General features: G+C 45.0%; 1 protein-coding gene across 2 annotated transcripts in view; it reads left to right on the top strand.

Moving 5' to 3' along the window:
• PTDSS2 (phosphatidylserine synthase 2) overlaps nt 1–21,441 on the top strand; it is a 42,545-nt gene that overhangs the window by 13,552 nt on the left and 7,552 nt on the right. The window contains exons 2-10 of one of the 2 annotated variants that reach the window (XM_072118536.1): nt 845–869; nt 5,390–5,491; nt 9,229–9,311; nt 10,891–10,958; nt 12,658–12,792; nt 15,288–15,338; nt 17,556–17,669; nt 18,053–18,171; nt 18,250–18,364. In XM_072118536.1, the coding sequence (XP_071974637.1) occupies nt 845–869; nt 5,390–5,491; nt 9,229–9,311; nt 10,891–10,958; nt 12,658–12,792; nt 15,288–15,338; nt 17,556–17,669; nt 18,053–18,171; nt 18,250–18,364 (812 nt within the window). The remainder of the gene's footprint in view (nt 1–844; nt 870–5,389; nt 5,492–9,228; nt 9,312–10,890; nt 10,959–12,657; nt 12,793–15,287; nt 15,339–17,555; nt 17,670–18,052; nt 18,172–18,249; nt 18,365–21,441) is intronic. The other variant, XM_072118535.1, reaches the window with a different exon arrangement.

The raw sequence follows: 21,441 nt of genomic DNA on the forward strand, positions 1-21,441 counted from the left end.
AGGTTTTTTGGCCGCTCTTCTCCGCCTGTTTCTAGTTACACTTGTCTGGTGCAGCCTTTCGTTTCAGGTTCAAGTTCCCCCCCTCTTCCAGATCAGACATTCTTTTTTTACTTCTAATAAGGGGGTAAAAGTTTATATTCCAAAAACCCCTTTAATGTTGTAGCACCAAGTTTGATTGTAGATGGGTGATAAGTCTTGATAAGTATAGATCCAACTACTGGAGCCCCCACTTATCAGGAGAATGGGCGACTATTGTCACTAATTGATGGAGGAGCAGGTTAAGCATCCATACTGCCGTTCCATTCAATGCTATGGTAGCGTCAAAAATTTGAGCTTGGGTATCTCCATCACTCCCACTCACTGTCTATGAAAGTGTCGGAGATACCTAAGAACTGTACTCGGCAATATCCAACAGTACCGTAGTATTTGATGAAGCCACAGATCGAGTATCCATACTGCTGCTCCTTCTGGTGTCTCTGACACTTTCATGGGCCGTGAGTGAGAGGGCTGGAGATACCTGAGCGCTGTGATTATCAATTTCCGACACTCCCATAGAATGGAATAGCAGTAAGGATTCTCAACCTGCTTGCTCTATCCATTAGCAGTTGGACCCCCTCTGATCAGACGGCTATCCTTTGTATAGGGGAGGAGAATTGCGTTTGATACCCCTTTAAGCATTGGACAGGCTCTTTTAAAGGGCTATAGATGACTTATGTCAGGGAAGGTCCAGTTAAAAACTGCTTGATCCCACTTGTACCCCCAATGTTTCCTTTTTTCCTTGTATGTTGTCACCCATTTTCCGTTTTTTCTCGCACTGTACTGTTCTATCCGGTGACGCTGCCAGAGAGTGGGAACTATTACACTTCTAGGTAAGATCCACACTTCCCGCTAGATCCTCGCTATATTAGTTGCCAGAGGCTGCATGAAATCTAATTTGTAGGTGGATTGAAGGCATTAGAAAGCTTTAGTTTTGCTTTTCTTCTGTGGGTTTGTACTTTTTGAAAGCACAAATTACCTTTAATCTCCTCTTACCATTTAATAATGACAGGTAATTATACTCTCTCCTCCTCCCTGCGGTGTGTGAGACGGCCGCGGCTCTGCTCTCCGTATATATTATGGTAGTTTTTGGCTTCTCTAACTTTCTGTGCTTTAAAATCCATGCTGTGCAGTTCCTTAGATTCCCTTTAAATTTGTAGAAGGAATTGTATCACAAGATTTTACCCGATTAAACTACCAGCCCCCTCAGGTGGGTATGAAATGTCCTTTCTAGAATTCCCTCTTTTATGATAAATATTACCCATTTACTTATAAATCATGTCCTCCAAAGGCATATGCAAATGAGCAGAAAAGAGTCATGTTTTGCCTAAGATGAGTCACATTGGCTCAATTGCATAAAGTTTTTGAGGAGATTTTTATAGGTAAACAGATGGCAATTTTCATGTAAAAGTGAGAATTCTAGAAAGGACGTTTGAGACCTTAAAGGCGTTCAGAAATCTATGTTAGCCACATAGAGAGAAATGGAGCTGGACTGATATTCACGGGTGTCTGCTCCACTCAACTCAGGCCTCGGACCCCTCGTCGCTCCCCATCTCGGGGATATAGTATACAGCTGAATTATTTCTCTGTATAATCATAATGTCAAAAGTCCCATTCATCCAAGAATAATCTGCAAACTAAGAATAAAACACAGGACTAATTGTGGTAAAATATGGCCTCGATGCTTTATTATTGAGTAACCCAATTTATTAATAAATGTTCAAAAGTTATAAAAAATAATTTGATTATTGATAAATGGCATTTAAAAAAAATATCCTTAAATACTGTCAGATTGCATCTTCCCCAATTACAAAACTTTGAAGGGAAGGCTGGGAGATGTATCCCGGTCAGTCTTCAAGCACAAGCCTCAGTAAAGACGCTGGGTAGGTGCTACTTTTAAAGGTGAGTCTTCAGGTCAGATACCCAATCAAAAGAGAGCCTACAAACGTTAACCTGGAAACGGCTAATCTATTGGTCCAGCTCGTGGACGAATCACAGCGAATCACTAGGTATAAATAGAATAAAGCATAAGGAGAAAGATGGCGGGAAAAACAAATACAAGAATTACCTCATGAAATACAAATTCCTCAACCTGAGGAAAAATGAAGCCTTTGTAGTGAGAAAAATCATGAGGGATTGTGGCTCCAGGGGGCTTCTACAAAGTATACCAATAGGCTTCAATAAAAAAAAAAAAAAAAAAAAAAAAAAAGCTAAAGCTATGAATCATTCGTGCACTCAGGGGTTAACTTAGAGGGGTTCAAGGGGTGTAAACGCCATTGAATGGCGCTTTAGGTTGAGTGTTCACATTAAAAGAGTAATGGTGTATGTGGAACAGTTACTCATATTGCATCCCCCTTCTTGTCAATGAGGAGACCCCCATGATTATAAAGTTATCCCTCATCCTGTGGGTAGGGGAGAACTGGTGTCCCCTTTAGGACTGTATGTCGTGTCCCCCTAATTACATTAATATAAGAACAAATGTAAAGCAGGGGAACTCTACTAGGCAAAACCTTATATATGTTTGTGGGTTTTTTTGGGTTTGGCCACTTTCATTTGTGGTGCAAGCCCCTACATTGTGTAGACTTCCTTATTTTCTTCCTATAAAGTGTTCATGGCTGACCAGTATTCCTCAGTACAGTATACAAGTTTTGTGTATATACCCGCTCAGTATACAGTGACTGATAGTTTGTTGGTCCTTGATATAATACGTTTTTGTGGTGAGAGAAATGGTTAAATAACATTGCTCGAGAGGGGAATCTATGTAATAATAATAATCTTGATATATAGCACCATACAAATTCCATAGCGCCATCACGTTCTGTAGCGCTTTGTAATGTGTGTGCCTTTAGGGCCTCATGAAACGACCATATGGAGGCCCAAATGGATGCCTATGGCACACAGTGTACCACCGTACCATGGCCGAGCTGGTGGGCCGATCACCTTTCTATGAAGATCGGAGGGTTGACGGGCTCTCGCCCCTCCATCCGGGCGTGTGAAGGAGGATTTTTATGAGGCTTTTTTATCAGATGTCCCTTTATGACGAGATTTGCCGTGGTGATCAGTCGTTCATGGGTGACGTTTCCGTCAGATGTGTTTTTCCCTCACTGCGGGCACAATAAATGGAGATGTAGTGTTTTGTATAACGTATATTGTAATGGCGCCTGTAATCATTGCTCTAGCTCATAGTGTAGCATCCTAGGTCTGCATACAGTAAAGAGAACATATGTGAGAACCCTTTTATTGAATTTTCTAAAGTGTGTTTTTTAATTTTTTTTTTTTTTTTTTTTGCTGGACCTTGTATCTAGCTTTTGCTTCTGCTGCATTCATCAAAGTTGGCTTTTCGTTTGATTTGATTTGAAGGAGTATTTTTTTTTTTTTTAGTACAAACTGAATAAATCCTGACATGACTCCGATGACAATGAGAGTCTGGATTATCCTGCGCCCCCACACAGGGAGATTGGATTAGTATGGTAATTAGGATCCTCACTGTCTAGGAGTCCTTCAAGGTTTTAGTCAGATTTTGACTGAGTAAAAAAACTGTTCCAAATCAAATACATTTCTCAATCTTAGTTTCTCTCCCTCTGTTATACCCTGATCTTAAAGAGGACCTGTCACCCCATTTATCGGCAATAGGAGCTGCTTACTAGCGCGAACTAGCGAGTCTGGCGTCCACATGGTGGATTTTATATGCGCATGTTTTTATTCTATTTTGTGAGTATGTTTTTCATAAAATAAACTCCATATATTTGAACATACTACCCTATCTGCTGCTTAATCTCTTCTATAGTAGCTGTACATTATTTGGCTACAGGATGCAAGAAAACGCAGCTTAAAACTGTCTGAATAGCGATCTATTCCCATCCAAATACCGTTTGTGTGGAAGTGTACTGAAGAATTTGGAACATAGTTGGGAAAGGAGTGAAATCATCGATTTATCAAAGGATATATAAAAGGACACACAAGGAGCTCCGGTCAGACTGTTTTATTTCCTCTTTAAAGGAAACCTACCACTTGAAGTGGCAGGTATAAGAAGGAACTACCGAGCACCAGATCAGGGTGAGCTGGTGCCAGAGCTTATTTTTGTTAGTGTTTTAAACCGCTGTATCGCGGTTTAAAACACTTTTTAAACTTTATGGCCGAAGCTGCTTCGGCGCAGGGAGGTACGCGCTCGGCGCTTACCATGCGCGCGGCTCTCCCTCACTTCCTATGTAGCCGCGCGCATGGTAAGCGCCGAGCGCGTACCTCCTTGCACCGAAGCAGCTTCGGCCATAAAGTTTAAAAAGTGTTTTAAACCGCGATACAGCGGTTTAAAACACTAACAAAAATAAGCTCTGGCACCAGCTCACCCTGAGCTGGTGCACGGTAGTTCCTTCTTATACCTGCCACTTCAAGTAGTAGGTTTCCTTTAAGGCAAACAAAATTTGGCTCCTTTCACACCTGCGTTAAAAAAAAGTAAAGAATAGAAGTTTAATATATCAATTAGAAATCCCATTGACATCACAAATTTTTGTGACCCGTTATGGTCAGTCTGACAGGTATCCGTTATCCATGCAGATTTTTTTTTTTTTTTGTTTTTTTTCAACCGGAGGAAAAGTACTGCAGCCTCTGTCATCTTTTTCCGTCCAAAAACGCATGGATAACAGATGCATAAATGGAACATAAAGGATGACATAAAATGAACATTCATGTCAATGGGATTTTAAATTGCTACGATAAAAGCTGTATGTATATATATATATATATATATATATATATATATATATATATATATATATATATATATATATATATATATACTCGAGTATAAGCCGACCCGAGTATAAGCCGAGACCCATAATTTCTAGAAAAAAACTGGGAAAACCTATTGACTCGAGTATAAGCCAAGGGTGGGAAATGCATTGGTTACAGCCTCCCAGTATATAGTCTGCCAGCCCCTGTAGCATACAGCCTGCCCAACCCCTGTAGTAGGAAAAAAAATAACACTGTACTCATCTTTCGAACGTCCCCATAGGTCCTCTTCTGTCTCAGACTGTCTCAGACAGAAGAGGACCTATGGGTGACGTCAGAAAGATGAGTTTTGTCTTTATGTTTTTAGTTGACTCGAGTATAAGCCGAGTTAGGGTTTTTGAGCACAAATTTTGTGCTGAAAAACTAGGCTTATACTCGAGTATATAAGGTATATATATAATATATATATATATATATGTGTATGAGGTAAGGCACAGTAGTGTGAAATTGGTCTTACCCTACAGTTACACCTACATAGATTCTTGGCTTGTCTGTATTTTGTTATGTAAACTGATTATTAGCCATTTGTAATTCTTTCTTTTCTTGCCTCTTTTCTGCTTTGTAGGAGAGCGCACACACTAACCGTTCTATTTATCCTGACTTGTTCCTTGGTATATGTCACGTTACTTGAAGAGACGCCGCAAGACACAGCATACAACACTAAAAGGTAAGTGTTTACTAATCACTTGGATTACTTAATTCGTATTTTAGACTCTGTTCACACTAGCGTTAAAGCCTCAGTCAAGATCTCTGGGAGAGATAATATATTGTCTTGGAGATTCCCTTATTCAGAGCTGACTAGATACTACTAGATGTGCCTAATATCTTAAGCCTTAAAGTTACTCTGTCAGCTTGTACCCCATTAAACTACCAGTGCCCTCAATGAAATCTCCTTTCTAGAATTCCCTCTTTTATGTGAAATCTAACCTGTTTTGCCTATAAGGAAATCCCCTCCAATGTCATGTAGTAATGAGAAGAGAAGAGTCATATTTTGCCTGAGAAGAGTCGAGTTTAAAGTATGTGGGAGTGTCCCATTAGGCGTCCCTTACTTTTAACCTAGAAACATGCTGGTGGTGTCATAGTAAAGATGAGAATCTAATCTTTCAGATCGCATCATGCTTGTGATTATGTGAGCTACAGTACCAAAATATATATTTAACCGCCTGTATCTCTGGACCTGTGGGTCACAGAACCACAAGTCTGATGCAGTCTAAAAGAAGAGGTTCTTATCTTTTTAAAAGGACTCTTTCATTTTGGGTAAATCCAACTCTTTTTGCATGATTTGCGGGAAGATTTTTTTCCATGCATAAACTGGAAAGTTTTCACATAAAAGGAGGATTACTAGAAAAGACTTTTTCATACCCTGTGTGAGGGGGCTGGTAGTTTAATGTGGTAAAAGTCTGGTGACGGGTTCCCTTTTAAGCAGAAAACCCCTTTAACTTCAAGTGCAAAAGGAAAGCGTAAAAAAATTTGGGGTTTGCTTAAACACAAAATTTACCTCTGCTCTCTACACATTTCCCACAAGGTCCCTTTGTGTAGTAAAGTGCAGTCTACTAGATTATACATTTAATCCAGGTATAATCCAGGCCAGAAGTGTAAATCTATAGATTAGAAAATACCGTATGGTACATCTCTCTATGAGTTGCCTTCGGCCCACATGCACTCACATAGCAACATACAAACATGTAACGCGCCTATAGCGACCATTGTGACAAATGGGCGTCTGAATTTTAATACTTTTCAGTCCTCTGACAGCAGAGGACGATCCAAGGACTTGTATGTACAATGGGTCCCCCCCGCCTGCTCGTCCTTATACCTGTTGCATAGAGCGGAGACTGTGGAGCGCGAGGCTTTGGGTGGGGGAGGGTTGCGGCCTCGTTACTAGGTGGTTACCATCTCAAGGGCATAATCTGTTTGTAGGATATTATGATTTAGCAGCGAGCTGTGGGATTACCTCTGTGTAACCTGTCAGGTAATTAAGCTGTGTGTGTGGAATGTGGCTGCGCCGGGCGGGAGGTCAGGAGAATAATATCTGCTGTAAGCGTCTGGTCCTGTGTACTAGAGGAGGTTACACACTTCACTTCTCTATCCGTGGGGTGATAATAAGTAAGGACATAAGTGCTGGGTTCCCCTGTGATTTTGAAAATTTGGGGTCACCCATGTGGATGGTTTAGTCAAAGTCCTGCATGACCACGAATCTGAATTTCCTAGAGATTTGTGGCACCAAAGTTTCGAGGCCTTCCCTCCGTGGCCTGGTTTCTTGTTGTAGAAGAACTTCTTTGAGGTCTCTCAAAAACTATCCACCCTCCTAGAGCCCTGACTCTTGGTGGTGGTTAACCAGAGCTGAAGCTCTTAGGGGGGCACCCATCAGTTCTTCTTGAAATCTGGAAGCGGGAGAACCTTCGAGGTAGTTGTAGCTCCTCTTTGTGAGACTCTTGGTCGACTTTTTTGAGGTACCAAACCTTCCTAGAAACGGGTCCAGGATGTCGGATAACGTTTCCAAAACATTCTGGTTCCACCACAAAGACCCAAAGTTGTCCCGTTTCTCTCGCCAAAGTCACTCTACATCCTTGGACCGGTCAAATTGAATTTCTGAGACATTTGCTTATCTTTAGTGGCCACTTATTCACTCCAGTGGAGGTGACCTAGAGAGCCAATCACAGAGCCGTTTTGGGGCATCGGTCATGCCATAGAGGTCTATCAGATCCTGCTCTTGTAATTGATGGGAGCTTTAGACCCAGGTCACGTTACAACTGGCAGATGTCAACGTTCTTCTGACCATTGAATGAACATGGTGGTCAGATGCAGGTCATCAGCAGCAGATGCAGGAAAAGGTGAAGTGATTGTTTGGGATGTGAAAAACATGGCTTTTATCCAGCTCCACACCTGGGTAATGTGTCGTTTTGTAACTAAGCTTCATTTATTTCTATATAGCTGAGCTGCAATACTGACACCGACCAGAGTGGGGTGGGGCACTGTGATTGGATGAAAGCAGAAATGTTCTTCAATCCCCGAACAACCCCTGACAAGCTGCAGCTGCATCTCCCTTCCCATCCACACTGCGCTCCTATGTTTTATATGCAGCAGGTTACTCTTTGGTGTAGTTATATATCTGTTTTGCAGTATTCTCTTGCCTTTCCCTTGTCCCAAGATTTTTGACATCCGGATTCCTACGAATCAGTGTGAAAACACGTGTGTAAAACTTGGCCACTATAAATAACTTTTATCATCTAACTTGTGACTTGGATCCAAAAATTTCCTGTTTATTCCTAATGTTCGGGGAAACAGGAGGAAGTTTTGTGTCGTTGTCCCCGGCCGTTCCTTCCTGATCAGTGACACACACCTCTTGTATCAGACAAGTTTGTGAATACCGAGTAACGAGTAGTTTTACAGTTATAATAGACATAGAATGTTGTATCAGAACCTTGCCCAGGCTGCCGAAATGTGCTGTGACCCTGGCAGCTTGTAGTATGCGCAAATGTGCTCTATTCGGGGGAAGGGGGGGGGGGCAGCTGATGGTCTGCTGCCGGGTGCTCTAGGCTCTATTGGAGGGGGTGGAGGCCAGCCAGTGGTCTGCTGCCGGGTGCTCTAGGCTCTATTGGGGGGGGGGAGGGGAGGGAGTGGAGGCCAGCCAGTGGTCTGCTGCCGGGTGCTCTAGGCTCTATTGGGGGGAGGCAGTGGGGGGGAGGCCAGCCAGTGGTCTGCTGCCGGGTGCTCTAGGCTCTGCTGCCAGGTGCTCTAGGCTCTGCTGGCAGGTGCTCTAGTGAGGGCAGGGGGGGGGGGTGCTCTAGTCGTGTAGTATGCCCTGATCTTACTATAAGGCAGTAGTTTCACCTTTAACTTGATCTTTAACATTCCCTCTCTTTCCCCTCCGGCTCTTATTGTATTATAGATTAATTGTCGCTACTGCAGAACAACGCGCTCTGTGTGGAGACTTGGTGTTCTGACACTACCGATTTTACTTTTTTTTTTTCTTTTAATTGTCAATAAAAGGTTCTAAAAATATAATCCACATCCCGGTGACCGGTCTATCCAGTTTTTCTACTTGGGACGGTTGAATCTTTCAATTGGCCATAAATTTAAAGTCTGTGAAGTGTATCTCATGACAACTAGGATGCAGGAGATCTAGGCCCTGTATTCTATATAGCAATTGCCTCACATTAGACAAGGGGGTGGTGACCTTTTATGGCACCATGTTACTTCCCATTTGTCTATCAAGGGCTCATTTACATAGAAACATCATCCACATCTTTTGAACCTCGGGTCTGATTAAAATAAAATCCCAAGTTTATCCCGGGCAGTGCCATGGGGTATATAAATATGTGTGTATTTTATTAGGTTTGTTTTTTCTTTAATATTTTTGTTTCTTTTTGTTCCTCTGATATGCTCTTATTGTCTTTCTAGAGGAATCGTCGCCAGTATATTGGTTTTCCTATGTTTCGGAGTGACACAAGCTAAAGATGGACCATTTTCAAGACCTCATCCAGGTATTTCAAGGGAATAAAATAAGCCAAAAACTGATAAAGTCCCTTTTAAAACATTTTCACTGGCATCTCATGTAATATAATTAGGTCCAGTAGATGTTAAAGGGATAACTTCATCTTTACACGCCCATTTTCTTAACCCTGATCCATCGATCCTAATATCCCTGGTCATGTGATGTCACACAGGTGCACGGCTCATTATAACACACAGCTCTGATTGCTCTCTGTGATATAACGAGCCGTGCACCTGTGACATCACATGACCAGGGATATAATGAGGCGTCCGCCTTTGTGACATCACATGACCAGGGAAATAAGGAGCTGTGCACCTGTGTGACATCACATGACCAGGAATATAAAGAGCTGTGCACCTGTGTGACATCACATGATCAGGGATATAAAGAGCTGTGCACCTGTGTGACATCACATGATCAGGGATATAAAGAGCTGTGCACCTGTGTGACATAACATGATCAGGGATATAAAGAGCTGTGCACCTGTGTGACATCACATGACCATGGATGTAACGAGCCGTGCACCTGTGTGACATCACATGACCATGGATGTAACGAGCCGTGCACCTGTGTGACATCACATGACCATGGATGTAACGAGCCGTGCACCTGTGTGACATCACATGACCATGGATGTAACGAGCCGTGCACCTGTGTGACATCACATGACCATGGATGTAACGAGCCGTGCACCTGTGTGACATCACATGACCATGGATGTAACGAGCCGTGCACCTGTGTGACATCACATGATCAGGGATATATAACGAGCCGTGCACCTGTGTGACATCACATAACAAGGGAGAGGACCGTTGGCTACAGAAGTTAAAAGAAGTCAAATAATGACCAGAAATTGTTTTTGACCCTCCATGTACACTCACTGGACTACCGATTTTTTTGTTTGTTTTTTTTTTTGTTAAATTTGTTGTAAAGTTACGTATACTTAAAGGGAATTGTCTTCAGAAATTGACCTAATAAGCCGCTACCAGTATGTTGCTGAACGGTTTCCAGATTTTGTTTCTTTCATGACCCAGTGACCAAAAAATCAACTTATAAGTGAGATGTACATTGTTAGTATAAAGTTAATGAGGTGGAGATTATTACACTGAAGTCAAGCTCTCTCTCTCGTCTGAAAGCCCCTTTCACTGTAATTGATGGTCCTGCATCCAGAGACCTCACTAACAGAACTCCTGAAGTCCGATGTACAATGTCAATCACAGAGGAGGAGGCGTTCAGAGCTCCCCACCCTGACTCCAGTGTTAAATTCTCCGCCTCCCTGACTCTATACAACCAATTTACATCTCACTTCAAGGTGGATTTTCTGGACGATGTTGCTATACTGGGCCATGAAAGAAACAAAAACTTGAAGGTGTTCTCCTGCTTAACGATATACTGGTGGTGGTTTATCGTGCCAGTTGCTGATGACGGGTTCCCTTTTAAGGTGCATGTCCCGTTGCAGTGTAGTCATGTTCTGTGTGCGGTACCAGTAGCTTTCAGTACATAGCACCCCCAACCATAGTAAATGAGCCTCTTATTTAATTAACATGGTCCATATTTTTGTCTTGCAGCTTATTGGAGGTTCTGGCTATGTGTCAGTGTGGTGTATGAGCTCTTCCTCATCTTCATCCTCTTTCAGGTAAGTAGCCCGAGGGTGTATGATACGTCATAGTAGTGTCCCGTTACTATATCTTTCCATTTAATGTGTACTTGCTGCAGATCTGCTTTGCGATCTTCTCCTCCATGATGCGGTGAGGTGCACAAGCACCAGAATTTTCACATCTGTATAAGGTGTTGATAAAAATCTAATAAAGTTATGCAAATTTTCTGAAAAGCCCCAGCATAAAGCTTCCAGTACTTCTCACCTTAGAAACCCCCGTGTCTCAGCCTAGCAACTCCCTGTCACTTCCCGATGGTCTCTGTATTGTAGTCTACACCCATTGTGTCCCACTATGAATAGGTCACCCCAAATGGGAGGTGGGTAGTTGTTGCTAGACTCCTTTTGGGTCGGATCATCTCCCAGAGAAAAATGGTTTGAAGCCCTCCCTCCCTCCCAAACTTTTCTCTCATGTGCTGTCAGGAGTCTCATATGTATTAGTTGTCATCCAAACCGGCAGATTTCGGCAGGAGCGGCAGGCCAATCAGCTACTATGTATGGACTATGTAAAGTACATTTTGGTGGGACACTGTCACAAGCTTCTACACCACTAGCATTCACATTTTTTTTTCCTATTTAAATATTAAAAATCACCCCCATAGTTATATGCAAATGAGCTAAAGAGAGGACATTTTTTAATCTGATCGAGTCACTTTTAGATGCTAGAGAGAGAGAATTGCTTCAGACGCCTCTTTTGGTCTCTGTAGCAGCTAGAACTATGGTTCTGGTGTCGTTTTACAGATAAGAATTTTGTCTTTGCAATGCACGAGGCTTTTGATCTAGAGAGTTGGAGGCACGGTAGGGAATTGAATCTTTAACCCCTTAACGACTTGGCCATTTTGCACCTTCCTGACACAGCCAATTTCTTTTCAAATCTGACAAGTGTCACTTTATGTGGTTATGACTTTGGGACCCTTTAACACATTGTATTGCACGTTAGTTGAAAAATTTGGATGATATTGGAGGAGAGGAGACTTACATGGGCTGCAGCTGCCCCCTCCCCCAACACTTACCACATGCTTCTGGCAGGTAGCCAGGTAATGTAAAATAAACTATTAAGAAGTGAAATTATTCAGAATGCTAACAAAGGCATTTTTAAAATCTGCATAGCATAGGCTATTGGAACTAAAAATGACATTCCTGCTGACAGGTTTCCTTTTAACTGTATCTCACATTCAATTCTGTCTTGATTACAATGATGCTGCAAACATGGTTCTAGGTGCTATGGATCCCAGTATAGAGGCATCAGAAGTGACACTTTTCTGCCAGCCTCTAAAAGTGACTCCTCTGGGGCACAAAGCTTTTGGCTCATCTGCATGACACTGGAGGACATTTTTTTTCTATATAGGTGGAGATTTCACATAAAAGAACAAATTCTAGAAAGTATGTTTTATACCCCAAGTGATGGGTGAGGGGAGCCCCAGAGCAAGGCTGGGATTGGGGAGATGAGTGGGTGCGCTCACCCGCTTAGTGCCCCTTATATTGAAGCTAAGATTCAAGATAATCTAATGTTGGATTATGAAGGAGGGATTGGCACAAACCTGTGGGGTTACAGATTTTGGATCCTTTTAGAACATGGCTTCGCTTTTGTAGTACTAGTTTTCGTCTCGTCTTCTTCAATACCGTGTGTGATGTATTTATGCTGTTTTTCTTTTTACTAATGTGTCTCTGATCTTTGCAGACTGTACACGATGGAAGACAATTCATGAAGTTTATCGACCCCAAATTGGGAGTTCCTCTACCAGAAAGAGATTATGGCGGAAACTGCCTCATATACGATCCCAACAATAAAACAGATCCCTACCATAACTTGTGGGTAAGAAAATGTGGTCTTTTTCCACTATAAAGAAACAAAAAACAAAGTAAAGCTTTTGTATAAGGGATTGTCATTATGATCGCTGAAGGTCAGACTGTTCATTTCTCCTGCAGCGGCCTCTACAGGTGAGATGTAGTATTACACGTGACCATTTGAGGAAATTACTCCCTCTGATGGTATTTCGTACATACGGCTGATATAATGTGTATTTGAGGAGTTTATAATATGAAAGCTGAGCCCTGATTGGTTGCCTTGAGCAACCTAGAACAGTTCTGCCCTCGTACACTTTTTTGATAAATTTTGCCTATTGTGTACATTCATATATTAATGGACTTCTTCTATGACGCTATGGAAGGATAACCCTTCCCCTAAGTTGTCTATGGTATATGTCCTATGATACTTTCCCTTGCGGGCCCCAAATGTGGAAAATTACACTTGAAAACCATTCTGGGTTTTCTTAAGGGGGTTAGCCAGTTAACCTCATGTTTTTGTAATGTGTGTGTAAGAGTAGGGGGAAAGGATGTTAGGTAGTTTTTCAATATACATCTATTAATAGTTCTGTTCTGCTTTCTTGATATGTACAGTGAAGCCTCCTGTCTTTTACCTCATCAGCCACAGATACCTGTCCATAAAATGGCCGCAGATAGAGGGTCATGTGATCTCCATCTGTCCATGAGCAATCACCCTGCCAGGACCTTGATGTTATACTCATGAATACTATAAGGTCCTGGCAGGGCGATTGATCATGGACAGATAGAGATCACATGACCCTCCATCTGCCGCCATTTTATGGTCAGGAATCTCTGGCTGATGAGGTAAAAGACAGGAGGCTTCACTTTACATATCAAGAAAGCAGAACAGAACTATTAATAGATGTATATTGATAAATTACCGAATATCCTGCCCCACACACTTACACATTGCAAAAAAACATGAGCTTAAAGTGGCCAACCCCTTTAAGAAACCTCAGACTTGGCAGCGCCGATGGTTTTCATGTGTGACATTCCACATCTGGAGGCCGGAGCAGACGGCCTGAGCCTGGATTAGGAAGGATTGAGAAGGATTTGTCATCTCCCTCTCTAAACCCCCAGTAACAAAATGACAAGCAATGAGGTGGAAGGAGCAGGACACTTACCTGTAAGCCGTGCGCAGTGTGAGCGTTAGGGAATGCAAACCTCCCTGCCCCAGTGCTATGCCCTATAACCTGTCCTGCTACACTGCCCTATACACAGGACAGATTACCTGGATTGTGGACACCGCGTTCCCGTCACAGATTATCAGATTACATCTCGTACGTGACACAGTAACCGAGAAACCTGCACGGCCAGCGACGGATTACCCTAAATGGATGAGACCTCTGACCCGTTACTGCCGAAAGCATTACACCCACCTCCTAGTCTGCCTCAGCTGTATTACCCTATGAGGCACTGACCACACCAGGTATTTGGTGATAGGTTATTAGCAGATCCTTTTTTCAAAGGGGGTTTCCAAGGTTTTGAAAAATTTTCTTCCTTTCTTCCAAAAACAACCCCTGCCCCCATAGACTACGTATGACGCCCTCTATCATTACCAGCAGAAATTTGTGCTAGAGTAGATGGGGCTAGTGTTAACACATCTATGGGCCTTGAGGAGCAGCCATCAATTCACAGATTTACTGTTTGTGTAGGAGGTGGCTACAACCAATGCTGGCAAATACATCGCAGCCAAGACCCTTACACTAGGCCAGTGATGGCGAACCTTTTGGACACAAAGTGCCCAAGCTACAACCAAAACCCACTTATATGTAGCAAAGTGCCAACATGACAATTTAAGCACTTACTAATTGGACCCTGCTGTAGGACAGGTTTTAATCGTATTGGCGTCTTGAGTTCACCAATAAAATTGAAAGGTGATGGAGAAATTTGGATCATAGCTTCCCTCCAGGGTCCCCTGAACAGGAAGGATCAGGGGACCCAGAGCAGGAGCTCCAATGACAAAATCCATCTCTATCCACACCTTCTCACTCCTCCTGTAGTCCTGGCAGCCAAGGATGTTGCTTTAAAATAGAACTGAGCTTGGCACGTCCTGGGCTGTATTTGGATCACAGGAGAAAGCCTTGAATCCTATCCGGCAAACTCTGTGTTGGGGTGAAGGCCTGAGTGCCCACAGAAAGGGCTCAGAGTGCCACCTCTAGCACCCGCGCCATAGGTTCGCCACCACTGCACTAGGCCATTGCTGATGTTTCTCCAATCCTTAAAGGGCTTTGCCAGTGTAATGATAGGTCAACAATATCAGAATGTGAGTAAAACCCCTCCGGACCCCACCAATCAGCGGTTTCCTGCGGCCTCTGTGTGCTGGGATGACCGAAATGTAGTTTAAAAATTTTAGCTCTGGTTTCCTGTATTGTGGGCCAGTCCAGGGAACTGCAGTTTCCAGCATCGGCCACTCTTGACGTAGTGTGAAAATTTTGGTTTTCACTGTGGCAATTTTTAATTAAATTATTTTTTTCTTATTAGGACAAGATGGATGGGTTTGTACCTGCACACTTCCTTGGCTGGTATATAAAAGTAAGTCATGGCTGATAATAAAAACAATAATTTTATTGTAGCATTGTCGTTGTATTTTACTATTATTTTTTACTATTTTATTTTATATCTATTTTACCTGTTTTAAGATATAATTTTTTTTTTTTAATGTTTTTTGTTTTACTTGTTTTATTTTACATGAAATCTATCCTCAGCTATGATAAAGCGTGGGCACTTACTCATAAACCATGTCACTGTGACTGTGGTAATTTTCTTATATTTTTTTTATCCATGGCCTCCTTCCTTCTGAAAATCAACTTCTAGAATTATGCTAATGAGTCTGAAGGGCTCTCAGGGAGGAGGGGATGTTACCAGAGCACAGGAGCGTAACTTGAGGGGGTGCCGAGGTTGCAGTTGCACCCAGACCCAAGAGGCTTAGGGGGCCCTTATGGTGTCACTTTCCCATGTGAGAAGACTATTACTATAAACCAGGGGTCAGGAACCTTTTTGGCTGAGAGAGCCATGAGCGCCACATATTTTAAAATGTTATTCCGTAAGAGCCGTACCATATGCACATGCCCCCCAGTAGATAGGTAGTCCCAGTATCACGGGTGCCCCTGCGATCTAGGTCTTGGATCCCAGACACACGCATGCCCCTCTCCTTGGCGGCGCCCCTTTCCGAGCTCACTCAACCCACCACTTTCCGGCTCCCGTCCCGACTGGCCAGCATGCGCGCAATGACACTCGTGGATTTAAAGGGCCAGTGCGCCGCTGATTGTCACTGTCCACTTGCGAGGTTCCTATAAAGACCGGCACCTATCAGATAGGTAGCCATAGCACATGTCCCCCAGTATATAGGTAGCCACAGCACATACCCCCAAGTAGACAGGTAGCCACAGCACACGCCCCCAGTATATAGGTAGCCCCAGCACATACTCCCAGTAGATAGGTAGCCCCAGCACATGCCCCCAGGTAGAGAGGTAGCCACAGCACATGCCCCCAGGTAGATAGGTAGCCACAGCACATGCCCCCAGTATATAGGTAGCCCCAGCACATACTCCCAGTAGATAGGTAGCCCCAGCACATGCCCCCAGGTAGAGAGGTAGCCACAGCACATGCCCCCAGGTAGAGAGGTAGCCACAGCACATACTCCCAGTAGATAGGTAGCCACAGCACATGCCCCCAGGTAGAGAGGTAGCCACAGCACATGCCCCCAGGTAGATAGGTAGTCACAGCAAAAAAAAATCGCTTACTAGCGCTCCCTGCAGCCAGCTCCTCATCGCTCCAACACTCTTCTTTGACCCAGGCTTAGACGATGGTGCCTGGGTCGTACAAAGGACATAGGCAACGGTAACATTGCTGCCTGTGTCCAGTGATCAGTCTAAGAGACACACAGCAGCCATCACTATTTATTAAAGATCTGTCTGAGAGCCAGATCCAGCCAACAAAAGAGCCAGATCTGGCTCCCGAGCCATAGGTTCCCTACCCCTGCTATAAACCATACATTATAGTGGGGGGGCCTGGCACAGACTTTGCACTGGGGCCCATCAGCTTCTAGTTACGACACTGCCAGAGCCCCACCATGCTGTTACACTGTGTGCTGAAACTTCCTCTACAGCGGTAATATCACGTCAGGCAGAGGGAGGGGGAAGTGCTGAGGGAGCAGAGGGGGAGAAACAGTATAACTTTAGAAGGAAGGACATGGATAACAAATATAGATCCAGGCGCTGTGACTGTCCGCATCCTCACCATTAAAGGGGTTGTCTGACTATTTTAAAATATTTATGGTGGGTTTTTGAATAAAAAAAATAAACTTTTACTTGCCGCCTCTGGCGCTCCTTGTCTTACACGGTTCCTCCGCTCCGTCAGTCGCTAATGTTGTGGGGACGTATATATCCGGCAGGATATTTCTCCCCATAGACGCCTATGGCGCCTGGCCACGGGGTGGTGTCACCCTACCATCAACAGGCAAAAGTTATGAAAATATAGAGCATACTCTATCGCGCCGACCGACAGGGGTCCTTATGGAAAGCGGAGGGGTGAGCAGCTCTAAACCCTGCACCTCTCCAGCCAAATGTGGTCTTGGCCCGGGCGTGGCACAGGTTCATATGCAAGAAGCTGAAGTGGCCCTGGTTTATCCATACTTGAACATGATGGTAGATTTCCTTTTATATTATTTTATCTGTGCTGGCTATCCTGTAAACACAGGGTGATGCTATCCTCCATCACCTCATGCTTGTCATCCTCCTGTCTCTGCAGACACTGGTGATAAGAGACTGGTGGATGTGTATGATTATCAGCGTGATGTTCGAGTTCCTGGAGTACAGCCTGGAGCATCAGCTTCCCAATTTCAGCGAATGCTGGTGGGATCACGTAAGTCACTGCACTGTATCCGCACACCCTGAAATCACACGGGGCGCATGTATTGTACATGTTTTATCACTGCTGGGCTCTAACTTTACGATCACATTGCCCATTGCATGTGTAAGCTGAATATAAGATGTGTAGGCCTTCACGTAGGTGAGAAGGTTAGGATCACCCTTGGATTGTTTCTACACAAGGGTATGTTCTCATAATGGCCCCTATATAAATGGCTCCAAGCAGGTGCCTGTATGTTCTAGCTGTGTGTGTGATCTGTGGCATGTAATAAAATGCTATCGGACTTCCAGATTGACCCAATGAGTCAGTGATTGGGCAGACAATGCAGGACAATGTTGGTCTGGACAAGCAATGACCTTATACCTTTCACTTTCCAGTGGATCATGGATGTCCTGGTGTGTAATGGATTTGGAATTTATTGCGGTATGAAGACCCTGAAGTGGCTCTCCATGAAACCGTACAAATGGCAGGGCCTGTGGAACATTCCTACATACAGGTAGGTACAGACGGATCTACTGAGGCCATAGCCACCAGGGGGAAGGCGTGTGATATTCATTGTCTCCTCTACTTCTAGAGGTAAAATGAAGAGGATAGCCTTCCAGTTCACACCGTACAGCTGGGTGAAGTTTGAGTGGAAGCCCGCCTCGAACCTCCGCAGGTGGTTAGCAGTGTGTGGTATCATATTCGTGGTAAGTGTCTGCCTATATAGGGTTAATATCTCTATGGCTTATCTCAGAGAATATTCAGCACTAGAATTAGTTTTCTTGATAATAATAATTTCACCTCCTCCGTCCTCTACCTGCTTTACACCAATCATTTTCACTCCGGTCACTAGATGGCGCTCCAGGATTTGTGATGCCGAATATGTAACCGCAATCATTTGCCTAGAACAGTGATGGCGAACCTTTAAGAGACCGAGTGCCCAAACTGCAAACCAAAGGCGACGTTTCTAGTGCAAGGTGCCAACACAGCAATTTAGTCCAATAGCGCCACAATACCACTATACATGAGACAAATAACACTGACATCATGAGGCCACCATTACAATCACATAAATAGCATAAAGACCATTATCAGAGGTCACACTAACATTTTTCCAGAAGGGTAATAATACTCCTCTCACCATTTTTGAGGAGTATTTTTACCCGAGGAGGAGTATGAAAATTCTGGTAATACGCCGCGCACACTACGCTCACACTGCACACACAGCACACACTCCACTCCACTCACACAGCGCACACTCCACTCCACTCATACAGCGCACACTCCACTCCACTCATACAGCGCACACTCCACTCCACTCACACTGCGCACACTCCACTCCACTCACACTCCACTCCGCTCACACTGCGCACACTCCACTACACTCACACAGCACACACTCCACTACACTCACACAGCACATACTCCACTCCACTACACTCACACAGCACACACTCCACTCACACAGCACACACTCCACTCCACTCCACTCACACAGCACACACTCCACTACACTCACACAGCACACACTCCACTACACTCACACAGCACATACTCCACTCCACTACACTCACACAGCACACACTCCACTACACTCACACAGCACACACTCCACTCACACAGCACACACTCCACTCCACTCCACTCACACAGCACACACTCCACTACACTCACACAGCACACACTCCACTACACTCACACAGCACACACTCCACTACACTCACACAGCACACACTCCACTCACACAGCACACACTCCACTCCACTACACTCACACAGCACACACTCCACTACACTCACACAGCACACACTCCACTCCACTCACACAGCACACACTCCACTACACTCACACAGCACATACTCCACTCCACTACACTCACACAGCACACACTCCACTACACTCACACAGCACATACTCCACTCCACTACACTCACACAGCACATACTCCACTCCACTCCACTCACACAGCACACACTCCACTCCACTCACACAGCACACACTCCACTCCACTACACTCACACAGCACACACTCCACTCCACTCCACTCACACAGCACACACTCCACTCCACTCACACAGCACACACTCCACTCCACTCACACAGCACACACTCCACTCCACTCACACAGCACACACTCCACTCCACTCACACAGCACACACTCCACTCCACTCACACAGCACACACTCCACTCCACTACACTCACACAGCACACACTCCACTCCACTCCACTCACACAGCACACACTCCACTCCACTCACACAGCACACACTCCACTCCACTCACACAGCACACACTCCACTCCACTCACACAGCACACACTCCACTCCACTACACTCACACAGCACACACTACACTCACACAGCACACACTCCACTACACTACACTCACACAGCACACACTCCACTCCACTACACTCACACAGCACACACTCCACTCCACTACACTCACACCAGCATAGACAGACACACATAGAGGGCCTTACTAAGTGCAGCAGCCGCGGAAACGTGCCAAGTGTCGGCGAGGATGGAGTGACGTCGGAGCACAGGAGCAGGCAGGAGGCATGGGGCACCGGGACCCCGCAGGCAGCGGGCACCGGGACCCCGCAGGCAGCGGGCACCGGGACCCCGCAGGCAGCGGACCCCGCGACTCTGCAGGCGAGGATGGAGTGACGTCGGAGCACAGGAGCAGGCAGGAGGCATGGGGCACCGGGACCCCGCAGGCATCAGGCAGCGGGCACCGGGACCTCGCGGGCACCGGGAGCCCGCAGGCATCAAGACACCGCGACTCTGCAGGCAGCAGGGCGGGGACCCCGCAGGCATCGGGACCCCGCGGCTCTGCAGGCAGCAGGGCGGGGACCCCGCAGGCATCGGGACCCCGCGACTCTGCAGGCTGCAGGGTGGGCCAAGCGCGAACGAGCAGGCAGCGGGACGCCGGGGTCGAGCGGTCAACAGAGCGCTGGGACCCGGCAGGGGTAGGTATCATTGATGAGACTGGGGAGATGGTACGCGTGCCAGCAGAGAGGGCTCTGCGTGCCCTCTCTGGCACGCGTGCCATAGGTTCGCCATCACTGGCCTAGAAGGACGCCAGTTTTGGTGTAGAAATACTAGGTTCTGTATGTATTCTGGTCACATGGCAAACTCTGTCCACTGTTGCTCTAAGTTTTGTGCCAGTGGGGTTTTGGAGCATATGGTTAATAAATGTGTTTCAGGAAATTCCTGGAAATTTCAAAATGTTTCCAAACCTTTCTCCCTATGTATTTCAGTGAGTGTGGCTGCAGTATAAAAACCAAGGTGCTAACATACTGCCCATATGCAACAGTGCTTTTTACATCTTCTGATGGTCCCGCACAAGGTTCTTTCGTGCTGGAAATCCACAATGTAATACAGTAGCCGGGGACCAGCAAGGGTCCAAACCCCCTCCCCACACACAGACCTTGGAGAATAAAAAACTGTGTGCCTCAGGGTTGCGGACACAAGTTCCGCTTGCAATGGATTTTGAAACTCATTGCAACGGGGAGGGACTTGTTCTTTTTTTTCCATCACCGTTAAAGGGTTAAAATCTTTGTCGGTGGTATTTTTTGGGGAAAAAAAAGGGTAACCCTTTACTTGCATTCTCCGGCGCTCCTAGTATCCCACGCCACGCTGTGTCGGGACCGTGCTCCTATTTGTTCACAGTTGCTCGGCACCTCCACTCTGACGGATTCCAGTGGCCCATCTGCACTAGGAGTGCCAGAGGCGAGTAAAGGTTTTATTTTTATTTTTTAAAAACCCTCCCCAGTCCAGC

The sequence above is a fragment of the Engystomops pustulosus genome, chromosome 7 (assembly GCF_040894005.1).
Source record: "Engystomops pustulosus chromosome 7, aEngPut4.maternal, whole genome shotgun sequence".
NCBI lineage: Eukaryota > Metazoa > Chordata > Amphibia > Anura > Leptodactylidae > Engystomops > Engystomops pustulosus.